This window comes from Sitophilus oryzae, unplaced genomic scaffold (genome assembly GCF_002938485.1).
Source record: "Sitophilus oryzae breed Bouriz unplaced genomic scaffold, Soryzae_2.0 scaffold_813_pilon_pilon, whole genome shotgun sequence".
Classification (NCBI taxonomy): Eukaryota; Metazoa; Arthropoda; class Insecta; order Coleoptera; family Curculionidae; genus Sitophilus; species Sitophilus oryzae.
The window spans coordinates 3769446-3791229 of NW_022147432.1; the positions used below are offsets into that span (position 1 = coordinate 3769446).

The 21784-nt window shown below is 31.5% G+C and overlaps 1 protein-coding gene across 1 annotated transcript; it reads right to left on the reverse strand.

Moving 5' to 3' along the window:
• Positions 1-412: 412 nt before the first annotated feature.
• LOC115889397 lies at positions 413-21150 on the reverse strand. The gene is made up of 6 exons (XM_030909377.1): positions 20676-21150; positions 20091-20237; positions 19014-19109; positions 7993-8252; positions 3584-3738; positions 413-1741 (listed from the first exon to the last, which is right to left on the reverse strand). The coding sequence occupies exons 1-6, from the start codon at positions 20745-20747 to the stop codon at positions 1314-1316; spliced, it is 1158 nt and encodes a 385-aa protein (XP_030765237.1). The 5' UTR covers positions 20748-21150; the 3' UTR covers positions 413-1313.
• Positions 21151-21784: the final 634 nt, after the last annotated feature.

Consider the following 21784-nt stretch of genomic DNA (forward strand, 5'->3'; position numbering starts at 1 on the left):
TATGCTCACAGAATTTCATTTTCAAAACAAGCTGTCATTCTCCTTGGAGCCTCCGCGTGATCTGAGAGGCGCCATTCTGTACAAAGTACTTATCTCTGTACAAAGTAAATATAAGCAGATATCTAAGAATTTGTCTGTCCAACAAGATGATGCCTGGCAGTGATAGTTGTGTCTGTCATTTTAATTCCCAAGCAAATTAAATTTTCAAACCCAAAAAAAAGTGTTGAATATTAATCTCTTCACAAAATGGTTAACCTTTTTACAGTGATTTTTTTATATGTTTTAGGTCTTGAGTTCTTTCATGTTATCTATATCAGCCATTGTGATGTCATATTTGCAGAATCCTGCTCCCATGAGCCCTCCATGGGTCTCATCTTCAGATTAAAACACTAATTAAACAAAACTACCAAAATACTTTGTTAATATAAATTTATTTTAACTTTTTTTTGTTTAACAAAAAACAACACTTATATAAATAGAAAATGAGCTTGTGTTATTTGCATATTCTGTTTCAATAAAGATTACTTCACAGGTGTATTTGTTATTAATTTTCAATTGAATAAATGAATTAATGAATAAAAAATTACCTTCCATGATGACGTAGGTTTAAGAATAAATTTCACCTACGAACCTGGTTTGGTTGTCTGTAAAGGAGTCCATGAACGATATAATGTGTTGTATAAAAAGTTGTTCTGAATTTTGGTTCAAATTATCAAACAAATGTTTGAAATGAAAAAAGTTCTTATTTAATCACTTAACATCTTTATATATATAAAACAAATCAACAGTGTTTTGTAAAATTATTACTAATTTTACAAAAAAAATATGGCCAACTCATAAAATATTGAGTTCTTTTCTTACAACTAATACTTATAAAAATAAATTATTAGAAACTTAAAAAAATCTGGTAACATTTATATCTAGACTCTTTTGTATTTGTCACGACCTCGGTAACTTAACTTCGGAACGTACCATATGATCAAAAAAATTGATTAATAGTTGGAATCAATATCCTTAGAGAGCAACGAATGTGACAAGTGCTTTTAAAAACTTGTGATTTCAAATTCAAAACGATATCGATAATTTTGCATATCGATTTATTTACACATCCCTATAATAAACCTTAGTTTTTTACTTGATGTCGTTTGAGGCTTAGATTAAGGTTTGAGGATTTTTTTTTGACGATATGGTAGTATTCTCCCTATTCAATGCCCTTAATAGATCCTTGTGCATCTCTTTCCTTCAAGCACCAGCCTTGTTTTTTCGTGTTTATAATGATATCACATAAATTATAAGTGACATAAAAAAACCTACTATAACGCGACATCTCGATATTTCTGTACATCGTCAGCTGAATTATTGCTCAAGGAATTCCTACTTGTCAACTTCTCCATTTGTTTTTTATATATTAAAAAGTCCGGCCCATCCAGAGGTCCATAATAAATAGGAACTCCGTAATTTTGAACCGGTTGTGCATAGAATCCACTTCTATTTCTTATAATATGACTGTTTTTATTTGCAGTATTCAGAGCGTCCACAGATTGACACCTTGACATTTTGGCAGGTAACGTGGAGTAATTTATTTCAGACATAGCATGTTGGTGTGAATTTTGGTTGTTGTTGAAGGTGGCCGTGTGATGATCAATTGATCCAGAGAGCCATTGCTGAGCGTAGGTCATGGATGCAGGCTGCTGTTGGTCCAACAGTCTCAAATCCATCAGAGACTGCGCTTTCTTCTCTCCTAGGGAAAATCAGTCAGATTAACAACGTTGTAATATTATTTTTAAAGTCTGATTTACACTAGAATATATGGGTGTCCCAGAAATAAGTGCAAATATTTTAAGGGGTGGTAGATCTCGATAAAAGAAACATATTTTCTCTTTATCGTTTTTCAAATATGTGAGTCTAAAATAACGGAGTTATTTTACCTTATTTAACCACCGTTATTTTATCAGAGTAAATTTTGAGAACCACTGGATCTTTTTTCTTGGATTTTTGTTTCTTGTAAATTTAATCTAATACCTACGTTGCCATATTATCAAGAAATTATGTTTTTTTAACTAAAAACTAAAAAAATTTCCAAAAAATTTTTCATAAAATTTCGAATTTTTAAATTTTTTTTTGCGAAAAAAACCTAATAGGCGTGTTTCTGCGGTTGAACTATACTACCAGTTAAAATACTTGCACTTATTTCTGGGACACCCTGTATATATTTTCATGTCTATTTTTCTATTAATGGGAGTATATTTTGAGATTTATACAGGATACAGGGTGTTTATGCAATAAGTATACAAATATTTTCAGGGCTGGTAGATCTCGGTAAAAGAAACATAAGTCCTAAATAACCGAGTTTTTTTGCTTTGAAAATTAAAAGAAAAATATTTTTTGCTCTAATTTTGAGCCATCCAAACCACTGTAAAGTACTTTCTTGTAAATTTCCATATTATTAAGAAATTATGCATTTTATTTTATAATTTTTAACTAAAAACTAAAACATTTCCAAAAAAATTCCAAATTTTCAATTTTTTTTTCGCGAAAAACATATAATCAAGTTTCTAGGGTCGAAATATACTACCAGTGGCGCAACTAGACACATACTTTTAGGGAGGCTCACGTTTTTGGAGGGGCTTAGGTCACTATAAGATAATATTGATTTGATGTTAAAACCAATTTTAAACGATCCGCACCAGTCGCAAAGGGGGCTAAGCCCCCTTTACCCCCGACCCCATATTCACGTCACTGTATACTACCCCTAAACTATTTGCACTTATTTAAGTTTTATATGCAGCCGGTATATATAGGGTGTTTCTTAATGACATGCTAATACTTAAGGTGATTCTTGGACCTATTCTAAGAGAAAAACTTCATATGAATGTAACCTCCTAAACCTCTTAATTTCTGAGATACAGGGTGGTAAATTTTTCTAAAAAAAAACTTTTTTTCATATAATAACTCTGATTTTATTACAGATATCTTTATGAAACTTTATACACGTCTTTTATGCATCAAAATACCTTTTTTGGTGTACAAAGAATTTTATTTATTTCAACTAGTGCTGTCCATACGGTTTTTACTTTACTTCTCTCAAAATAAAAATTATTTTCAAAATCTCCATTAATTTCTAAACATTTTGATCTCTGGATTTTTTCGTCCAACGCATAGTTTATACGCTAGTTTAGTCGACGCATAGTTTATACGCTGGCTTTAGTTTATTCAAATCACTGAAAGATGCGGTTTCTGCATAGGCTGGAAGGAAATTAAGAAATAAAACAATTTTTTTGTACATCAAAATGAGTATTTTGATGCATGAATGTCTGAAATTTTAAAAAAATACCCTGTAGCACAGAAACGAAGAGGGCTATGAAAATTTTATGTTTATATATCTTCCGTTTGACAAAAAAGTACTAACGGTCTGTGCAAATTGCAAATCGCATCCTCCCATCTGCACCAATAACGGAGATAACGTCTGATTTCAACCAAAAAGGGACACCCTGTACATCAGATTTTTTTTAATAGCGCCAGAGATGCAACGTTGGCATATTGTTAATTTTTAAGTAGAACTAAAGAAAAAATAGTAATTTACCTATGAAATCGACAGTATCGATGCTAGGAACGAAGACACTGGCATTGAATTCGCTGGTTGTTGAAAATTGGTAACCGTCGTATGGGATTTGAAGGGACATCATAGGTATATTGTTCGGGTAAGGACCATTCCACAAATGAGGCATAGAACCATATCTAAAAAATATCAAATTTTTTTTTTTTTGATTTCAAAGATCGTAAAGAATTATTTCATTTATTAATATTAAATATTAACAGTTTCTCATTACAGTTAGAGACACAATAAAAAATATACAAATATCGGACGTAATAATATGCTTCTGTGAATATTAATAAATCAATATAGGATTGAATTAAAAAACGCAATAATAAAAATGCAAATACAGTTAAATATAATTTGTATTTAAAAAACGTTCGAATCGCGTTTAAATGGAAGTGTGTTAGAGGAAGCGACGGCTGCAGAATTAGGAAGAATGTTCAAGTTGTAGGATTTCTTTTGTACCAAAGAATTTAATTGTACGTAATTGAAATAATGGCTTTCTTATGTTAAACTTGTCTTAAATACCTTGAGTGCATTTAGTATTGTTACGTTACAAGTACCGTATAATCGAAAAAAAATCGACGTTAAGTTATTTTAGAGAAATGACTGATAACATTTTATACATAAATGTATTCAGGATGTCTTTTAAATAAATGCAATTATTTTAACTGGTTGTAGATATATTTCAACTCAGAAACATGCCCAGGACTATTTCTTGCAAAAAAATTGTTAAAAATTTTACATTATCTTTTGGTATCTTCCTGGAAAACAAACTTTTTAGTGTCGCTGGTTCATTCTCTTAAAATTTTCTGACGGTTGCAATATTGATACCTTAGATTGATACCACGTCCTACTTTACTCACGTTCTGCATTATCATCGTGATCATCACTTTCAGCTCATTCAACCATTTCCAATTATGGTGTAGCCTATCCCTCACATATTTAAATATTCCCTTTGTAGTTGGGCCCATTGTTGTTTATTGTTGGCTATGTGGGCCCAAGTTGTCTCTACTAATTTCCTAATATCATGGGCCTATCTCAGGTTCGGTCTTCTACTAGGTCTCTTAATTCCTGTAATTTTTGTGGTCCATATGTTGTCCGTCCTTCTTGCCAGGTGTCCTGTCCAGTGCCCATTGCCATTTGAGGGATTTGACTGGGATCTTTTGTTGTATCCACTCTAGTCTATTACGGTCTCTCCTGGTTATTCCCAGCATATTTTGTTCCATTGAGTATTGTGCGACCTGTAGTTTCCGTATGATGTCCATTTTAAGTGTCCAGGTTTCGCATGTATAGGTCATGACTGGTAGTACACATTGCATTGGTCGAATGTTTTCTTCTTTAGATATAGTGGCATTTTAGATTTGCATATAATCGAGTTTCTTCCATAAATACACCATGCTAACTTAATTCTTCTGTTGATTTCTAATAGTAGAGATTTTTAAATTCATATTCGGATATTTTTAAATTCATATAGGACATATTCGGCGCCGGCGCCGGTCTGATTAACTGGAGTTTAAATTTCTCGCTGGGGATTCAGGTGGCAGCTCTGCTGTAAGAAATGCCAAGTTGCCACATTTATTTATTTATTTTCTGACATTGTCATTCGTTTTGACACTTGTTTGACTAGTTTCGTATTACGAGTTTTTGGTTTAAATAAATAGTGTTGTGATACTTTAAGCTTAAAAATGTTTACTAGCACACCTTGCACTCGAATATTGTTTTTTAGAACCTGTTTTAGTGCGAATTGTACAAGATAGCTTAATAGCCGTAGCAAAAACTCGTCGCAACCTTATAAGAATATTTTGAACGGGAAAGCGGTGGTAATTACCTTTTATATCCCTTAAGTGCTGTTAAGAAGGTGAGTTTTGTTACTGTAAATAATAACTGTTTATATATTTATAATTAGTTTATTTTGGTTTGTTAAAATATTTTGATTAAAAGAAAATATGTAAAAGTGGGCAACGCTGTGCCGGTCAAGCTTAATCACGTGACTAAAAGTTTATTTGATATGAAATATAGGTAAACATCTGGGTTATTTTCAATTTATTTTAAAAGTGGTAAATATCACATACTAAAAAAATAATACAGGATCGCTTTTATGTATGGAAACGGTCGATTATTAGGTAAAATATAGGAGGTACCGCAAAAAGTTAAATATGAAAGTTATAGGGTTTATAAATATCTATTAGCGGGTAATAAATTTAAGTATACAGGGTCGATCATAAAGTCGTGGCACATCAAAGTTTCATTTATTTAAATGAAACCCCCTGTAGGTATATTATTGCATATTTCGGTTCTTCCTTCAATTCTAAGCAAAAATAGAAATACACACAATGTACCTCATACCAACCGTTTCCGAGTTATTGCCTTTTGAAAATATCACTTAAACAATTTGATTTAATTAATTTTGATGTGTTCAGTTTCATTTAACGAAGCCATTTTGCTGAAACTGTGATACTTAATAATATTTGAGATTAGTTCTCAAGTTAGCATGTATAGTGTATAGATGTATAAAATGAGAGTATATATACATCATATAGCAAGTCTGGAAATTACAAAATTTTCGTTTAACATTTCAATTCTTCAATTTATGTACATTGTGTATTACGATTATTGTTTAAAATTGAAGGAAGAATTGAAATATGCAATAATATACAGGGGGTTTCATTTACAAAAATAAAGTTTGATGCAACACAACTTCATGACCGACCCTCTATACTTAAATTTACTAGTAGCTAATAGGAATTTAAAAACTCATTACCACAGTATCACAGTTTTGACAGGATGGCATCATTAAATCAAGCCAAACATATCGAAATTAATTAAATCGAATTGTTTAAGTGATCTTTTCAAAAGTCAATAACTCGGAAACGGTTGCTTTGAGGTACATTGTATGTATTTCGAATTTAGCTTAGAATTGAAATATGTAATAATATACAGGGGTAAGTCGAGAACTATTTAAAAAAATAAAACTTTGATATGCCACGACTTTATGAACGACTCTGTATACTTAAATTTATTACTCACTAACAAATATTTGAAAATCCTATAACTTTTGTATTTAACTTTTTGCGGTACCTCCTATATTTTACCGAATAATCGACCGTTTCGATACATAAAAGCGAACCTGTATAAGCCAGTCTGTGTAAATATGTTTTTTTTGGCTAGATCTACCACACGCTAAAATACTTGAACTTATTATATAATTAAGAAACACCCTGTATAGTAAATGTGAACAATCGTCATTTCTAACGTAACTTGACGCAGGTTTTTTCGACTATGGCATAGAGGTGTGTAGTTCGTGAAGTTCCAATGAACTATTCCGACCCCGGAATGAAAGGAACTAGTTCCTAGTTTCTCAAAGGACTAGTTCCTCAGGACCTATTCCGGGATCGAGACTGTGTCCGATATAGAATAATATGCGACGGATCGGCTAGCGCGCGTAGCCCGATGGTAGGCAGGAGTGGGGAGTGCCAGACGTACGTTATCGGATCCGGACCTAGAGGAACTAAACACTAAACTAAATAAAAGACTAGTTTACGTACGAACGGATCGGGCCAGCGCGATCAATGCTAGGCAGGAGTGGGGAGTGCCAGCCTTATGCCGTATGTTATCGGATCCGGACCTAAAGGAACTAGAGGAACTAAATAAAAGACTAGTTTACGTATGGATCAGCCAGCGCGATTGATGCTAGGCAGGCGTGGAGAGTGCCTGCCGTATGTTATCGGATCCGGACCTAGAGGAACTATTAAAAGACTAGTTCACGGGAATCTATTCAGTCGGTAGATCCGAGATATAATACAAGGCGACGACGATGGATTCGGCCTTGTCTATTGCCGCAGCGGGCGCGGCGTAATTACCACAGAAAATTGTCGTGGATACTGTTTTTGATTTTTAGTTTGTTTTTAAATATTTTATGGGAATGTTTCACTTTAGGTCCCTAAAATTAAGAAATATCTTATAAAACGAAGTAGATATTCTGAATTTTTAGACAAAAACAAAAAGCTTGAAGTTAGGAAAAATGCAATTTTTCGTAAAATTTTTGTAATATTTGCTCCAATTGATCTGTGATATAGTTTTTAAATTCTGATTAGCGTTTTTTTTTAATTTTTTATCTGCTATAAAACTTACCTATATGTTTTTAACATACACAATTACACGTCTCGTTATATCTCCGTACATTATAAAAATTATACTGATCATACTGTGAATAGTTCTGACTGACAACGAAACGCATTAGCAAGCAAGGGGGATGTCAATGTTAGTCGGGAACTATTGTGAACTAAAGACCTAGTTCAAGGAACTATTCCTCTGGAGGAACTAGAACTAAGGAACTAGTTCCTCCCAAGGAACTAGAATTCCCACCTCTACTATGGCATGCTATATGTTACCTTTTCATACTGTCAGTCATATTGAGCTGATCAAGGGAACCATCGTATCCATTATTCTGATAATATTGACTGTTGATTGAGGGAGGTACATCACCAATTACAGAACCGGTTGATGTCATATCTCTCAACCTTTTGGTGACTATGTCCTCCTCCTTCCATAGCGTGTACAACGACTGGATCAGGATAATCTGAACGACATTAATCACTATCCTGATCAGCCAACATGATAATTCCGTCATGCCGTATATGTGACCTGTGCCCTACAAAAAAAAGATGACAATATAAATAATTTTTCCTTCTATCTGCCTCTTATAGCCTTAGTCATATTTACAGAATCTTGCACCCATATGGGCCCTAAATGGGTCTCATTCAGTCATCCAGTGGCACACGTAAAGTACCTACTAGATTTAAATTAAATTTGCACTGAAAGCTATTAGACGGAGAGCTGGCTACATAAAAAATCTTATCGTCGTTATATGGCTAATTTTTCTTGTGAAGGATCTTTTTGTGTAGCCATTGTGAAATAGTCATGTCTGCCAGCGCGATCCCGGGGCTTAAAACGGGGGCGGCCAATCGAAAGGGTGAAATTTTGACACTAAAAATATTATAAGGTACACGAGTTATAATTGCCAAATAGCTTTTATTTATTATTAAGAAACGTGTAAAATTATTGGCAGACATTTTTCTCGTGGCTAAAATGCCGCCAGGCAACGCGAAAGAGGCATGGAATTTTGACAAAAAAAAATCATCGCATATACATGCATGTCGATTGATGGAATGTCATGTTTATTGTTTATTTATTTAAAAAGCCGTATGCAAAAGGGCAGACAAAAAAACCGTGGTTCAATCAGCGGTAGACAGTTATCAAAAGCGCGATATTACTCTACAGGGTGAATCTTGAAAAAGACCAAATATTTTCACAGCTGGTAGATCTCAATAAAAGAAACATATTTTCTTTTTACCGTTTTCCAAAGAAGTCCAAACCAAACCGAGTTATTCAAGTTTGAAAATTTAAAAAGAAATTGATTTATTTTTAGCCACCTGTTTTTTTCTGTATTTGCATCCATTCTTTTAGTGTGTAGCCATAGACTAAAGCATGATAGGTTTAGAAATAGTTATACCGTGGGTAAATTTGCGGTAAACAGGCAGTTCTAAAAAGTTTTCTAAAATATACAGGAAAATTTAAACAAAAATGCATGATTTTCTACATCTTTTTTTGCGAAAAAAACTCATAGACGTATTCTTGGGGTCGAAATATATCACCCTTAAAAGTATTTACACTTATTTAAGACTCACACTGTATAAGTGTTTTCAGGAAACGCTCGCCGCGTTATTAACTGACACATAATACATGTAATTCTACAAAAATTTTACGGTGCAGATATCGACTATCGACTCAGAGGAAGAATCGTCTGCGAGAGCGAGGATCTGCAGTACGATGAGTCAGATACAAATAGTGAGACAGAATAGTAAATATATGATATCTGTTATTGAAATAATAAAAAAATATATTTATAATATAATCGTATACATGATTTATCTACACTTAAATGGATGAGACGGCGAGCGTTCCCTGAAAGTGCTAGAGTAATATCGCGCTTTTGATAACTGTCTGCAGCTAATTTAGCCACGATCTTTTTGTCTGTCTTTTTGCATACGGCTTTTACAATAAATAAATATGATATTCCACCAATCGGCATGCATGTATGCCATAATTTTTTTCATTCTTCAAATTTCATTTTTTAATAATTTTTAAAATTTCATGCCTCTTTCACGTTGTCTGTCGCATTTTAGTGACTAGAAAAATGTCTGCCAACAATTTTCAACCAACATTTCAAAATTTCACCCTTTCGATTGGTCGCAGGGTGAGTCTGAAATAAGTGCAAATATCTTTAGGGCTGGTAGATCTGGATAAAAGAAACATATTTTCTCTTTACCGTTTTCAAGTAAGTCCAAAATAACCGAGTTATTTTACTTTGAAAATAAAAAAAATATATATTTTTTTGCTATAATTTAATTTACTATATACCTATATATGTTGATATACCGGGTGCGTCTGAAAAGTGGCTCACCCCTATAACTTTTTTAATTTATCACATAAAGAAACGAGATTTGGTATGTTAGTATATGACATAAATTATGATTGATTAACGTATTCAATTGTTTTCGGTCACTTCCTGTTTCACCGGAAATTACTACAACTTTTGGTTTTTTAATGGCACCTTTGGTATTTTTAGTTTATTCGATAGAAAATGACACTCTGAATAGAATGACATATCATATGTCAATTTTTGACATTCTCGCTTAAAAGAAACTGTATTTTAAATTTCAATCTACCATGGCTGTGTTAAAAAGACTAGTTTTTATCAAGGAGCCTTAGAAAAATAGATTTGATCGTCTATAATGTTTTAGTGTCTTGTTCTGGCCGGTTAAAATATTTCCAAATCGTATTTTTAATCATATCTCAATTTTCTCAAATGGAACGAGTGTGGCTCAATAGCATGTTTGGAAAAAGCATTTTTTTACGAATAATTTGGTACCACACACTTGATATTTCGAGTCAAATTGTTGTTATGAACCGCATGTTACAATTTCAAATAAACCATATAGGAAAATGCCAAAAGTTGACATATGATATGTCCTTCTATTGTGTGAGTGTCTATCGAATAAAGTAAAAAAATATCGAGGATGCCAATTAAAAATCAAAAGTTGTAATCATTTCTAGTAAAACAGGAAGTGACCGAAAAAAATTGAATACGTCAATCAATCCTAATTTACGTCATATACTAACATAACAAATATGATTTTTTTTTTCTGAAAAAATAAAAAAGTTGTAGGTGTGAGCCACTTTTGAGACGCACCCGGTATTATCAACAAATCATGTTTTTTGACTTAAATATTTCCAAAAAAAAATTTAAAAATATTCCTAATTTTCTAAAAAAAATCGCGATAAAGAACTTATAGACGTGTTTCTGGGATATCGAAATATACTAACCCTAAAAATATTTACTTTTATTTCAGACTCACCTTGTATAGAAAATAAAAATTATTTAAATTTATAAACAAACAAATAATACGCAAAATATAAGCAGGAAGTAGCAAGGTTGCAAGGCTTCGGTACATCATTATGAAATTTAAGAAGTATTAAACCCTATGATTAAACCAGCTGAATCTGCGACGCAGAAGTTTCTTAAAATTCTCCGGATATTGCAAAATTTTCGACAATTTTTTTGCAAAAAAAAAACTTATGGGTATGTTTCTAGAGACAAAATACTACCAGTTAAAATACTTGTACTTATTTAAGTTTAAGAGACACCCTATATAGCTTTATATTACACCCTATAGATTATTTTTATATCTAAGTAATTTTTATTTTACCCTAGTAAGTATACGTAGGCTTGTAGGCTCGTTATTATTTCGATTCTATTTTTATTCTATCGTAAATATTTTAAAATTTGTAAATAAGAAAATGATCAACATCTGGTGGGTTTGATAAAATCGAAAATTTTATACTTTCATTTGATTAAAAAGTGAAATTCTGTTTACAAATTATTTATGACTCTTTTATTTGATGCTCTCGCTTTTATTATTTAATCTAGATTTTAAAGACTTAATCGACATTTATAAAGGATATACAGTATGTCCCCTGATCGTTTTTAAAAGAGGAAAAACTTTTATATTATTAATTCTTGGAGTTAATACGAGTAATCAAAATATTATCTCTTGGAGATAATAATAAACTCTCTCAGTTTTAATCATCTCTGTTGACAGGCCCGTTCCTGGGGTATCTGGCGCCTATGTGCAGCATTCTTTGGTGGGCCCTTTTTATATTTAAATCAATTATATATTTTAATCTTAATCTCAAAAATTTAAAGAATTTATATTCTGCGACAAACGAGCAATATGTAATTGGAAATGTAAAAAAACTATTCTAATTAAAGTATAAAAACATTTATTAAATACAGAAAACAAACAAAACCACAAAAATATTTAGTAACAAAAATAGTACTCTAAAGAAAAAAATTGACCCATTTTATATGAAATACATAAAAACAATAGGTAAACTAAAAATCGGAAATAATATACATGTACTGATTTCTTTCGAAAATCGACAACTATGAAACTATGAACCCTTCCCGGACACAAACGGTACATTGTGAGACAGGAAATTGTAGAGCGAAACAAGCCCTATAACATAGGATAGAACATTTTAATGAACAGTGTTTTCCATAAAATCAATAAAATGAAAAATATTGTCAAGAGCAAGAATTTTAGATTTATCATTGAAATAAATCACCCAATATATTAAATGGAATATATTTTTATAAACATAATATTTGCACAATAAAAATTAAACTAGAACAAGTTGACGTCAGACTAAGATCTGAAGGTGAACTTTGTTTGATTCTGATTGTTGTAAATATGAATATGTAGAATAATAAAAAAGAAAATGGGAGGAGAGTCGGGGGCTCTCTCGGGGAGAATGAATTAAGAAGTCATGCGGTTCAGTTGAGCGGAGTTCTCCAAGTATTATAATGACAGTAAAGTAAGTTTATAATTTTTTATATATTTTCTCTTAGTATATTTTATTGGTCAAAAGGTATTCTACTTGACATTTCTCCTACCTAAATTAATGTATTTAATTCTTTAATAAATTTATATTTTGTTTTTATATATATTGATTGTTTTAATGATCTTCGATACCTAAAACGTCCCTAGCCGCAACCCTCTAAAACGGGGTCGCGACAATATACGAAATAATATACATGCACTGATTTCTGTCGAAAATCGACAACTATGAAACAAGTATGAAACTATGATCCCTTCCCCGACACAAACGGTATATTGTGAGACAGGAAATTGTAGAGAGAAACAAGCCCTATAACATAGGATACAACATTTTAATGAACAGTGCTTTCCATAAAATCAATAAAATGAAAAATATACGAAATAATATACATGTACTGATTTCTTTCGAAAATCGACAACTATGAAACTATGATCCCTTCCCCGACACAAACGGTATATTGTGAGACAGGAAATTGTAGAGCGAAACAAGCCCTATAACATAGGATAGAACATTTTAATGAACATCAGTGCTTTCCATAAAATCAATAAAATGAAAAATATACGAAATAATATACATGCACTGATTTCTGTCGAAAATCGACAACTATGAAACTATCATCCCTTCCCCGACACAAACGGTATATTGTGAGACAGGAAATTGTAGAGAGAAACAAGCCCTATAACATAGGATACAACATTTTAATAAACAGTGCTTTCCATAACATCAATAAAATGAAAAATATACGAAATAATATACATGTACTGATTTCTTTCGAAAATCGACAACTATGAAACTATGAACCCTTCCCGGACACAAACGGTACATTGTGAGACAGGAAATTGTAGAGAGAAACAAGCCCTATAACATAGGATACAACATTTTAATGAACAGTGCTTTCCAAAAAATCAATAAAATGAAAAATATACGAAATAATATACATGCACTGATTTCTGTAAAATCGACAACTATGAAACTGTGATCCCTTCCCCGACACAAACGGTATATTGTGAGACAGGAAATGTAGAGAGAAACAAGCCCTATAACATAGGATACAACATTTTAATGAACAGCGCTTTCCCAAAAAATCAATAAAATGAAAAATATACGAAATAATATACATGTACTGATTTATTTCGAAAATCGACAACTATGAAACTATAAACTATGATCCCGTCCCCGACACAAACGGTACCTACATTAGTACATTGTGAGCCAGGAAATTGTAGAGCTAAACAAGCCCTATAACATAGGATAGAACATTTTAATGAACAGTGCTTTCCATAAAATCAATAAAATGAGAAATATACGAAATAATATACATGCACTGATTTCTGTCGAAAATCGACAACTATGAAACTATGATCCCTTCCCCGACACAAACGGTATATTGTGAGACAGGAAATTGTAGAGCGAAACAAGCCCTATAACATAGGATAGAACATTTTAATGAACAGTGCTTTCCCAAAAAATCAATAAAATGAAAAATATACGAAATAATATACATGCACTGATTTCTGTCGAAAATCGACAACTATGAAACTATCATCCCTTCCCCGACACAAACGGTATATTGTGAGACAGGAAATTGTAGAGAGAAACAAGCCCTATAACATAGGATACAACATTTTAATAAACAGTGCTTTCCATAACATCAATAAAATGAAAAATATACGAAATAATATACATGTACTGATTTCTTTCGAAAATCGACAACTATGAAATTATGAACCCTTCCCGGACACAAACGGTACATTGTGAGACAGGAAATTGTAGAGAGAAACAAGCCCTATAACATAGGATACAACATTTTAATGAACAGTGCTTTCCCAAAAAATCAATAAAATGAAAAATATACGAAATAATATACATGCACTGATTTCTGTAAAATCGACAACTATGAAACTGTGATCCCTTCCCCGACACAAACGGTATATTGTGAGACAGGAAATGTAGAGAGAAACAAGCCCTATAACATAGGATACAACATTTTAATGAACAGCGCTTTCCCAAAAAATCAATAAAATGAAAAATATACGAAATAATATACATGTACTGATTTATTTCGAAAATCGACAACTATGAAACTATAAACTATGATCCGTCCCCGACACAAACGGTACCTACATTAGTACATTGTGAGCCAGGAAATTGTAGAGCTAAACAAGCCCTATAACATAGGATAGAACATTTTAATGAACAGTGCTTTCCATAAAATCAATAAAATGAGAAATATACGAAATAATATACATGCACTGATTTCTGTCGAAAATCGACAACTATGAAACTATGATCCCTTCCCCGACACAAACGGTATATTGTGAGACAGGAAATTGTAGAGCGAAACAAGCCCTATAACATAGGATAGAACATTTTAATGAACAGTGCTTTCCCAAAAAATCAATAAAATGAAAAATATACGAAATAATATACATGCACTGATTTCTGTAAAATCGACAACTATGAAACTGTGATCCCTTCCCCGACACAAACGGTATATTGTGAGACAGGAAATGTAGAGAGAAACAAGCCCTATAACATAGGATACAACATTTTAATGAACAGCGCTTTGCATAAAATGAATAAAATGAAAAATAAATAGATGAGATCAATGTGTTGCCGGCAGATTGCCCTAGACTTGTTTATTCGGTGCGGCCAACGCAAAAAAGACAAGCAAACTTTATCCTATGATGTATGTTTAAGTATTTGTTTATTAACAAGAAAGCGTATCGGTTTTTTGTTACTAAGTACTGATTGACACTTCGATTTTGCGCCCCCAAAATGTTGCGCCTCGCACGCTCGCCAGGAACGGCCCTGTCTGTTGATGATGCTGGTTAGCAAAACGCGGATCTATCAAAGTAAAGTGTTTTGGTTTTTGATGTATTGTGGTGAATTAGTTTTTTATTTTGCTGATGTTGTTCTAACCCCCAACAGTAATTAACTTTAGGACCGAAGAAACATGCATTCTTTATAAAAAAGATAAACTTGTTTAAAATGGTTAATTCAAAGAAAAGTATAAAAATATGGTTGATTTTTTCCTAAAAATCAAAACGCTTTTCTATGGTAATGTCAATTCGTTCTTATTAGTGTTGGTGTTGTGATTGTTGTAACGACCAACAACTCCATAAGACAAGAAAATGTTGTGTAATAAACAATGATTATGAATATAATCAATCTCTCTCAAACGACAATAAATAATAATTGGGGGGTAAGATAAGTAAGACAACAATAACTTGTTAAAATTTATTATGGTACGTTAATTAACAAAAATAAACATACTTGGGTATATACCGGGTCCGGGTATATAGTATTTACCCAAATTGAAACTACCCTGTATTTACCCGGGTGCCGGGTGCATCTCAATACTCATAGACATACCGGGTGCGTCTCAAAAGTGGCTCACCCCTAAAACTTTTTTATTTTTTCAGATAAACAAACGAGATCTGGTATGTTAGTATATGACATAAATTAGGATTGATTGACGTATTTAATTGATTCTCGTCACTTCTTGTTTCACCGGAAATTACTACAACTTTTGATTTTTAAATAGCACCCTCGGTATTTTTTTACTTTATTCGATAGAAAATGACATTCTGAATAGAATGACGACTGTATAGATATGTCAACTTTTGACATTCTCTCTTAATAAAAAATGGTATTTTAAAATTCAATCTAGAGTGCCATGGCTATGTTAAAAACACTAAATATTAATCAAGGAGCCTTGGAAAAATAGATCTGATCGTCTAATGTTTTTAGTGTCTTGTCCTGGCCAGTTAGAAAATGCTCAAATCGTATTTTTAAACATATCCCAATTTTTTCAAATAGAATGAGGGTGGCTCATTAGCATATTTGGAAAAAGCATTTTTTTACGAATAATTTGATACCACACACTTGGTATTTCGAGTCAAATTTATGACATATGATATGTCATTCTATTCAGAGTGTTATTTTCTATCGAATAAAATAAAAAAATACCAAGGGTGCCATTTAAAAATCAAAAGTAATAGTCATTTCCGGTGAAAGAAGAAGTGACCGAAAACAATTGAATACGTCAATCAATCCTAATTTATGTCATATACTAACATACCAAATCTCGATTTTTAACTGAAAAAATATAAAAGTTATAGGGGTGAGCTACTTTTGAGACGCACCCGATATACCGGATGCAAAACATCGGGTAATTACCCAATTTCAATATACCGGGTGTTTGCCTATCTCTGGCCCCAATATATTCAAAAAAAAATATAAATGATATAAACTAGCTTTTATTTCGTATTTAATACTAACAAGATGTGGAATGACTTTTATATCAATCACAAAATCTATATTTATTTTTTATACTGCTCTACACGTCACGGATTTAATCAATTGATGGTACATTCTAGTTGTAGTGAATAAGAACCCCACCACAATTATTATTATGCTCTGCCGAATAGTTGCCGAATATTGGGTATTCTGTACAATAGATCCACCGAATATTAGGTATATTCGGCTATTCGGCAAATCCGATATTCGGTACATCTCTAATGAAAACCAATTGACATTTACCATAATACCATCTATACCAACCCGGTTTTGATTTTTAGGACCCGATATGTATCTCTAAAACGGTAAGAAAAATTGGAAAAGTATAAATAAGGGGATTATTATTACAGACAGGCAAAAAGGTTATAAAGAATGCATTTTGCTCAAAATGTTCGTAATAAAAATATGTTTTCCTTTGTAAAAACGATCCGGGAACGTACTGTTATGCTGTAGATAGATAGGTACATTTTCTTTCAGCTCTAAATGAATATAGTTACATAAAAATTTGATGAAATAATTATTAAATTTAGAGAAACGTTTTTTTGATTGCGGAAGAATTATTATAAAAAATTAAATAAGTAGGTACCTATACTTTTCCAAACTCATTATCAATTTATTTTAAATAGCTGTGTATAATAAGAATTCCACATTATTGTGTACACCCATACTGGTAATACGGTATGTACTTATAGATTATTTAGCATTTATATTTTTGTTTAATTCTCCTAATGAACAAATCGCATATTATTATTATCGGAGAAAGTATTTGTTTAATTTACCAAAACGTCTAATTTCTTTAGCGTTGGACGAATTGCTAACGTTTCGTTTACAAATAATGTGGGAAAATTTCACTACAATAATTAAAAGTCTTTTGTGTTTATCATCCGGTTAAAACCGGGAGTTCCCACACTCTCATTTTAATTAAACTATTTGTAATAGATTGTGGTACTTAGACACGTTATAGGTACATAAAATAAGAATATCCTCTCAGTTTACTTATTTCTCTGAAGGTACCTCTTATACAGGATGGGTCTTAAATAACTGCAGACCTTTTTAGACCATTATTTCGACTTTAGACACGTGTAAGAATTTTTTTGCCAAAAAATACATTAACAATGTCTATATTTATTTATTAACAATGTATTTTTTTATTTTTCTGTTCAATTTATAAAAATGTGACAACATGGGTAGTAAATAAAATTTCCAGAAATAAAAGAGAAAAAAAAAATCGGTGGCTCTCAAAATTTAAAAATATGAAAGTATACAGGGTGAGTCTTAAATAAGTTCAAATATATTTTAGGGCTGGTAGATCTCGATAAAAGAAACATGATATCTTTACCGTTTTCCAAATAAGTCCAAAATAACGACCGAGATATTTTAACTTTGAAAATAAAAAAAAAATGAATTTTCGCTTACATTTTGAGTCGGATTTTTTTGGCTTTTCTTTCTTGTAAATTTAATCTATCGCTTATGTTGCCATAATGCCATATTATGAAGATATTATGATTTTTAATTAAAAATTAAATATCGTTTCCATATTATGATTTTTAATTAATTATTAAACATATTATGATTTTTAATTAAAAATTAAATAGATTTTTTTACAAAAAATTTTTCTTTAAAAATTCCAAATTTTCAAATAAAATTTTTGGCGAAAAAAAAATTACAATTTGGAATTTTAGAAAAAAAAATTTAAATTTATTAATTTTAAGTTAAAAAACATATTATCTCGATAATATGGCAACATAAGTAGTAGATTAAATTTACAAGAAATAAAACCCAGAAAAGATTCATTGGTTCTCAAAATTTAAGCAAAAAATATTTTTTTTGGAAATTTTCAAAGTAAAATAACTCGGTTATTTTGGACTTATTTCAAAAACGGTAAAAAGAAAATATGTTTCTTTTATCAAGATCTAAATACCAGCCCTAAAAATATTTGCACTTATTTATGACTCACCCCGTATATATATTTTTTTGAATATTTTTTTAATTTTAAATTTTAAATACTTCGGCCACATTGGACTTACTAATTCGAAAAACCGCAGAGAAAAAATATGTTTCTTTTATCAAGATTTACCAGCCCTAAAAATCTTTGCATATATTCTTATTTCAGATTCAGAATGTTTATTTAATTTTTTTAGTTACTTACCCAATAATCCACGCTCATATAAATTACTAGACCCGCCTCTGGAAACGTTAAAATTGTCACAGCAAACATCCAGCCAATCAGACAAAACATATTTTTCTGAAACATCGACAAATATAATCATAAAAATAAAATTTTATTAAAAAACAGTTTTAGAAAGCAAGTTTTTTAATAATGTGTCAATGAAAAGCAGACTTTAAGTACCGTATGATCGAAAAAAAAACGGTGTCCAGTTAGCTTGGAAATGACGATCAATGACATTTCCCATATAATTTTACATATAAAATGACAGCGATCTTCATTTCATAGCCATCGCTGACGCCGTTTTTATTCGATCATACGGTATTAAAATGTTTATATATTTCATATCAATTAAACTTTTAGTTACGTAAGCGAAGGCGCGATTTTTAAATTCAATGTTGCCTACCATGGACATATTCGGCGCTGTGTTGACTAACTGGAGTTTAAATTTCGCGCTAGGAATTCAGGTTGTAGCTCTGCTGTAAAAAATGTCAAGTTGCCGCATTTATTTATTTATTTCCTGACATTGTCATTCGTTTTGACACTTCAGTTTGGTATTTTATTATGAGTTTTTGGTTTAAATAAAGAGTGTTTATGGAGTGTTGTGATACTTTAAACTTGAAAATGTTTACTAGCAGACCTTGCAGTCGAACACTGTTCTTTTAGAACCTCTTTTAGTGCGAAGTGTACAAGATAGCTTATTAATAGCCATAAAAACTCATCGCAAGTTTATTAGAATATTTCGAACGGGAAAGCGGTAGTAACGGCCCTATATGTCCATTAAGTGCTGTTAAGACGGTGAGTTTTGTTGATGTAAATAATAACTGTTTATTTATTTATAATTAATTTATTTTTGTTTCCTAAATATTTTGACGAAAAGAAAATATATAAAAGTGGGACGCTGTGCCAGTCAAGCTTAATCACGTGACTAAAAGTTTATTTGGTATGAACTGTACCTATTTTAGTTTTAGGCTCCAACTATCGATGTTTTACCAAGTTGGTACATCCCTACACTTGAACGAAAATAAAATGGTTCGTTTTTTTTTAATTTAAACTTACTGTGGCCAATCCATGCAAAAGCAGTGCGGCAAACAAGCTCATTACAAAATATCCGATGGCTAGTAATACTGCCGCAGTAGGTAGAACATTGGCAGCTTCCAAGATGATCCATATCAGCTCAAACGCAAATGCAATCAAGTAGGCTATCTGGAAAAAAATACACCAAAAAAAGTTTAATATTTTCAAAGCGACCTATACTATTTTCTAAATATCATTTTCATTTTCATTGGTCTGTATGTTCTTATTACGAGTTTTAAATTATATTCAGTGAAACCTGAACAATCTGAAAACAGGCAAGGACATATTTTTTAATGTTGTCGTTAAGGTATTTAATTAGTTTCTCAGTTCAGCTTGCTGCAGGACTTTTTTGTTTAGTTGTATTGACCTCAAGGAAACAAATAGCCTCGAATTTATTAATGCAGTTATTTATTAAAATACCTAATAGAATAATTTATTTCAAAAACGCACGCGCTTTATTATTTTTTGAATTATTTAATTAAATTTACAACCCTATTTAAATAAAATTAAAATTAATTTTAATTTTATTTAAATAGGGTTGAAGGGATTAGAGAGTTAAAAAATTACCAGTAAATAGGCAGCAAAAAATCCGCACGCAATGGGCAAACTGCAGCAAAAGCATTTCTCGATGAATGCCATTGTTTTAAAGCGAACATTTAAATTTGCAATTTCTCCAAAGGTGTACGGACATCGTCAACTTCTTATCCTCCGATTTACACATACACAAAACCACATAATCACTAATCCGCTATTTTTGTTCACTAATAACTATGCACAATTGCCTTATAACGCGTCGAGTTGTTTCAAAACTATTTAGCTCATAAAATAAAATATTGTATTTGGTGGGCGAGGCTTACAGACGGTGTGAGTAATACCGTCGTAAGTTATTCGCAATTATTTGAATATTCTATTCACGTGCGTATTATTTTACTTTCTCTTTGCTTCACCTTCCATCAAAGATTTTTAAACAATTATTCTTAAGAACAATCCAACGAATGAATGAGTATGCAACCCATAATATACTAGCTTGTATTTCTGGTGATCTAACTGAAGCATCTTGCAATGTTGCCACCTCTCTCAAATTGTCCGATTTTTTTATATTTTGTCTCACTTAATTTCCAATAATTCTAGAAAACAAATATATTTAGAAGAAAAATAGAAGTGGGTATTAAATTCATATTTCAATATTTTTACTTAAATAAAACATAGCAAAACGAAATAAATACATAAATAAATATCGAGCAGTTAATGAGTTATTTTATGGCAAAAAAGTTAAACATTGTTAAACATTTGACAACGTCCATTTCACACGTCAATAATTTATTGTGCAACCAGAGAAGGTGTATTTTTTTAGGTTTTAAAGAAAATTTAATTAAATAAACAGGTAAAAATTGCAAAATATTATTAAAGCAATCAGTAATCTTCATATGACCCTCCTCCTTAAGGTTTTTCGAAAAACAATCATTTTTCAAATAACCAAAGTGTTGTAAATTGTTGGGTTAGAAAATGTTGATTACATAAACGCTGTATGTAATATATTTTTTAATTGTAAAGATTATTAATTTGTAGTAACTCTTGTCGAATATTATTATTTTGTATTTAAAATTTAAATCTCTTTAATTATAGAGATGGCCGATAAAGTGGAGGCACCTAGAAGACCGATGAAATTCCCCTAC

Bases quoted from the DNA above. Each gene is read 5' to 3' on its own strand.
- LOC115889397 (XM_030909377.1), bottom strand. From the start codon at position 20,747: ATGGCATTCATCGAGAAATGCTTTTGCTGCAGTTTGCCCATTGCGTGC. The intron at 8,253-19,013 runs GTAAGTAACTAA...TTTTTTTTGTAG, and splicing joins ATATGAGCGTGGATTATTGG to GGCACAGGTCACATATACGG. The intron at 3,739-7,992 runs GTAACATATAGC...GATATTTTTTAG, and splicing joins ATGACTGACAGTATGAAAAG to ATATGGTTCTATGCCTCATT.